The following is a 4103-nucleotide window of genomic DNA, read 5'->3' as shown; positions in this document are numbered from 1 at the left end:
GGGGAAGGGGGTGCGTGTGAGTGGGGGGCATGGCCAGAGGTGGATGTTTGTGCTGGATATCTTTCCTGCCCTGACTCAGGCTGTGGTCACCCCTTCGACTGCAGGCAAAAAGGGGGATCTGTATCCCCGAGCCTCTTCCAGGTGTGCAGAGCCCTTTCTTACCTCCGTCCAGACTGCTGAGAGCTTCTAGCGGTGTCTTCCATCCCGTTCCCCCCCCTAAAAAGCTTCTCTCGTTTCCCCCTCCTCTCCCCCCAGCAGCGGGGTACCAGGACCCCTCAACACTCACGCTCACACGCACTCCCACCCACCGTACTCACATCTGGACGCACTTTCAAGTAGATCTTCTTCTCGTGGTTGTACCACAGCTGCTGGGGGGTCTTGGGTTTTTCGGGGACGTCGGATTTCTTGGCGTTCTGGATGAGGTCCGGGTGATCTTCCCTTTACCCGGCAGGGGGGCGGGGAAGGGAGAGCGTTACGGAAGTTGCAGGTGGAAGGAGAGAACCCCCTAAACCTCACTGCTAAGGGGGAACCATCTCCGCAAGGCTGAGCCCCCACGGGCTCCTATACTAGGGGGCGTCTCTGAAAAGAGCAGAAAGGTTTTAGGAGAGATTCGAGTCTCCCGGGGGAGCATCAGCTACAAGCATCCCCCTTTAATGCGAGGGGCTGGGCTGCATCCCTGGAGCAGTCACAGGTGACCGGGAACGCCAGGATCCACCCAGGTGGCAGCGACCACGGTCAAAGGGAAGGTCTGGTGGGGAACGGGGTGGTCGCTTCAGCTTTTAGCAGTGCTGGTGGAAATGCTCCTGTCCTTGCCTAGCAGATCCCAACACCCAGAGCGTGGCTGGTCCTCCATTCCCCCCGCCTCTCTGAGCCTCCCAGCCAGAAGGCAGCTCTCGGACACCTTTTCCTTGCTCTTTTCTTTCTGGCATCCCCCCTTCCCTTCTGTCTTCAAGCTGCAGCACCCACCAGGGCTTCCTCCATGAGCTACACACAAGAGAGGAGACTGGGTCTGCCTGGAGAGGCCCAGGGACACGCGGTGGGGAGGCTGCCTGCTCACCTGAACCTTGCCAGGTTCCTCTCAAACTCCTGCTTCTCCCGCTGGAAGTCCTGGATGTATTTCATCTGGGGACACAAAGCCACCAGGGAGGTGGAGAGGGACGTCAGCACCGAGAACACGCACCCCACTACCCCTAAAGGGACTCGAGGGCTCTCCAGCCCATCAGACTGGTCCTACAGCTCCCCGCTGAGGGTTTCCAGCCTGCCCAGGAATCGAGAGGGAGGATCTCCTCCGTCTCCCTGCACCCTAGCAGCCCTGGATCTTTCCTGCAGGTGGCAAATTCACCCAGAGTGAAAGCTCGGGCAGCCAAAACATCTGCCCAGGCTCTAGCCAAGCCTAAGGCCACCCCCCAAGCCAGAGGTGAGGTGGGCAGCTCTCCTCCCGGCATCTCCCACAGCTCAGAGCAGAGCCAGCCCCTCCACCCAGCCACAGCTGGGTGTGTGACTTAACCCCAGCATTAAATAGAGATCCACCCAACGACAAAGTCACCATCCAGGTCCGTCTGGAAGAGAAGGACCAAGGGACAGACCCAGCCAGCCTCCACCCCACAGAGCCTGGGAACCAGGACAGAAAAAGGAGAGGAAGTCTTACTGGTCTGACGGGACTAAAGAAGCACCCGGGTTTCTCCTATCGAGAGCTGGATTAAACCCTCATCGGGCAGAGGCTGGGCTCTGCTGGTTTTCCTGGGAGAGCTGAGCAGAGCTCAGCATGCAGAGGCGCACACAAGTGGGAAGGGGGTGTGCTGACAGCCCCCCCGTACCTTTTTCTTCTCGGGAAGCTCCTTGTATTTCTTGGACAGGATCTTGGTGAGATCCAGGTTGCTCATTTCAGGGTGAAGCTTGGCGTATTTGGCCCGCTTCTCCATGAAGAAGCGGAAATACGGAGTCAGGGGCTTCTTGGGGAAGTCGGGGTGTTTCTGGGGAGACAGCAGAGCAGCAGACACTGAGTGCGGAGCTGGTGGTAAAGAGGGCACAGCCAAACCCCACCGACTCCCAGCTCCTCCCTGCACCAGGGCAGATTTGCCTCCGTCCAGCCTTGCTGGTGCCCCAGCATCCTGACATGGGATCACCTCAGCTCTGCAGGCAAAGGCGGGGAGAAACTCTGGGAACGAGCACTCCCTTTCCCAGGAACTCAAATATCCCAGGGCTGGGTATCTCGGGAGCAGCCTCCAGCCATCCAGAGCTGTTGTGCTGCAAGAGGGGAAACTGAGGCAGCAGGAGGGGACGGGACCCACCTCCTGAGGACGGCCGGTGGCAGAGCATTGACTTCCCTGGGGCTGCCTGGCCGAAAGCAGCACCCTACCCAACCCGGGAGGCCAGGAATATAGGCCGGCTCCCCAGCCCCCCCTCCCCCCCCAGTGCAAAACTTGGATGCAGGCTGCCAGCAATACAGCCGGTCATATTAAATGTACCTTGCACTTGGCCCCGGCCCAGAGCCCGCGGCCTCCGGAGCCTTGGGCAGTCGGCCGTGGGGATTACGGGCGGCGAGGTGCCCGGAGGGGCTCCGGTGGCAGAGCCACACGGGCGTGGTGCCCTCTGTCCCGGGGAAGGGGGAAGTCCCCCTTTAGGGCTGGGACCCCAATTCCTGTCTGATACCTTGAGCTTTTTGCCCTTGTAAGGATTCTTCACGTGTTCTTCGGCGTCCATAATGAGCTCCGTGAGGGTCCGAAACTTCCTCACCTGCGGGGTAAAGCAGGGCCACGAACGTGAACTGGCTGCGTGTGAGGGACAGGGCAGATCCCTGCTAAACGCCGGGCCACGCTCGGCACAGCATAAACCCGCAGGGTTTCATCATGGCGTCGTGCAAAAGACCCATCGTGGCGCCTCTGAGGGCTTCACAACGCCAAAGGCAATGGGACGGCGTCGGCGCTAAGGGCCGAGGACTCGGGGCGCTGAACCCAACCGTTTCGAACAGCCCTGGGAGGTCAACGGGACGCCCCGTCCCTCTCGCAAGGACCCCCACGAGCCCCGCGTGGCCGTCGCGTACCTCGTTAGAAATCTCCATCCACTTCATCTTGCACATCTCCCCTGAGAAGTCCTTGAAAGCCACTTTCTCCCAATCCAGGTGGGACTCGGTGGTTTTGAACTTGCTCCCATCGTTGGAGGGCAGGTTATTCTTCATGCACTCCAGCAGAGTCAGCATGTCCTCCTGAGACCAGCGGTCTGAGGGGCAAAGAAACGGGCTTCGCTTTAGCAGCGACGGGCAGGCGGGACGCTGGGGAAACTACAGCTCCCGGCGTGCAGCTCCGGACCGCGCACGGGGACACGTAATCTCCACATGCTGCCTCTCGAGATTAAAAGATCAAAGGGACGTGGCTGTTTCCATCACCCTCGAGCAACTTTCTACGGGCCAAAACAATCCGGGCAAAGCTAGAAAATCCACTCGGCGCAAACCAGAGAGACTCGCTTATCCCAGCAGACCATCAGATAAGGCGATGGCTCTGCCCCGCGCGGGAGCAGAGGGTTATTTCCCTACGCACGGGAGCAAAGCCCCGCGGAGCGGGATGGGAGCCAAGGAGGAAACGGGGAAACCCACTTTTTAAGCGGAAAAGATGTGCGCGGAGCAATGGGAACACGCTCCCAGAGCTGCTTTTCCCTAAACCCCACGAGCCTCGCCATCACCTGGGACCTAGCTCCATGCTGACCTCTGCCAAGGTCAAAGCTCAGAGACCACAAAGTCGGGGAGATGCAGAGCCTGGCACAGCCCCCACTGTCTCGCAGCGGGGTCCCTGAGGGCGCAGTGGTGATGGTTACGCCGCCGCAACATCCCCCCCCAAGCTGTCAGGAGGGGCACCCCCAGCTCCCGTACGGACAAACTGCCGGGACAGCAACACAGCAAAGCCAGGGAGCCTGGAGCAAGTGGGAGCAGCCCTGCGCCAGGACAGGCTGCAGGTGGGATATTCCAGCCCGAAATGCCCCATCCGGCACCCGCTTTGGGGCTGCTTCCTCGCCAAGGGAATTCCTGCATCGGCCTCTCTGCTCCGAGCCCCGGGTGCTCCGCAAAGACGGGTGGCCCTGGGGAAAAGCAGCAGGCCCCGGGAGCAGAA

General features: G+C 60.5%; 1 protein-coding gene across 1 annotated transcript in view; it reads right to left on the bottom strand.

The window, feature by feature from the left end:
* UBTF (upstream binding transcription factor, RNA polymerase I) overlaps positions 1–3219 on the bottom strand; it is a gene marked incomplete at both ends in the record, with an annotated part of 6187 nt that extends 2968 nt beyond the window's left edge. Inside the window, 5 exons of the mRNA XM_009876045.1 lie at positions 318–438; positions 1058–1122; positions 1818–1973; positions 2653–2736; positions 3044–3219. Of these exons, the coding sequence (XP_009874347.1) occupies positions 318–438; positions 1058–1122; positions 1818–1973; positions 2653–2736; positions 3044–3219 (602 nt within the window). The remainder of the gene's footprint in view (positions 1–317; positions 439–1057; positions 1123–1817; positions 1974–2652; positions 2737–3043) is intronic.
* Positions 3220–4103: the final 884 nt, after the last annotated feature.

The sequence above is a fragment of the Apaloderma vittatum genome, unplaced genomic scaffold (assembly GCF_000703405.1).
Source record: "Apaloderma vittatum isolate BGI_N311 unplaced genomic scaffold, ASM70340v1 scaffold28670, whole genome shotgun sequence".
Taxonomy (NCBI): domain Eukaryota; kingdom Metazoa; phylum Chordata; class Aves; order Trogoniformes; family Trogonidae; genus Apaloderma; species Apaloderma vittatum.
This window is presented reverse-complemented; position numbering and strand designations above follow the sequence as displayed.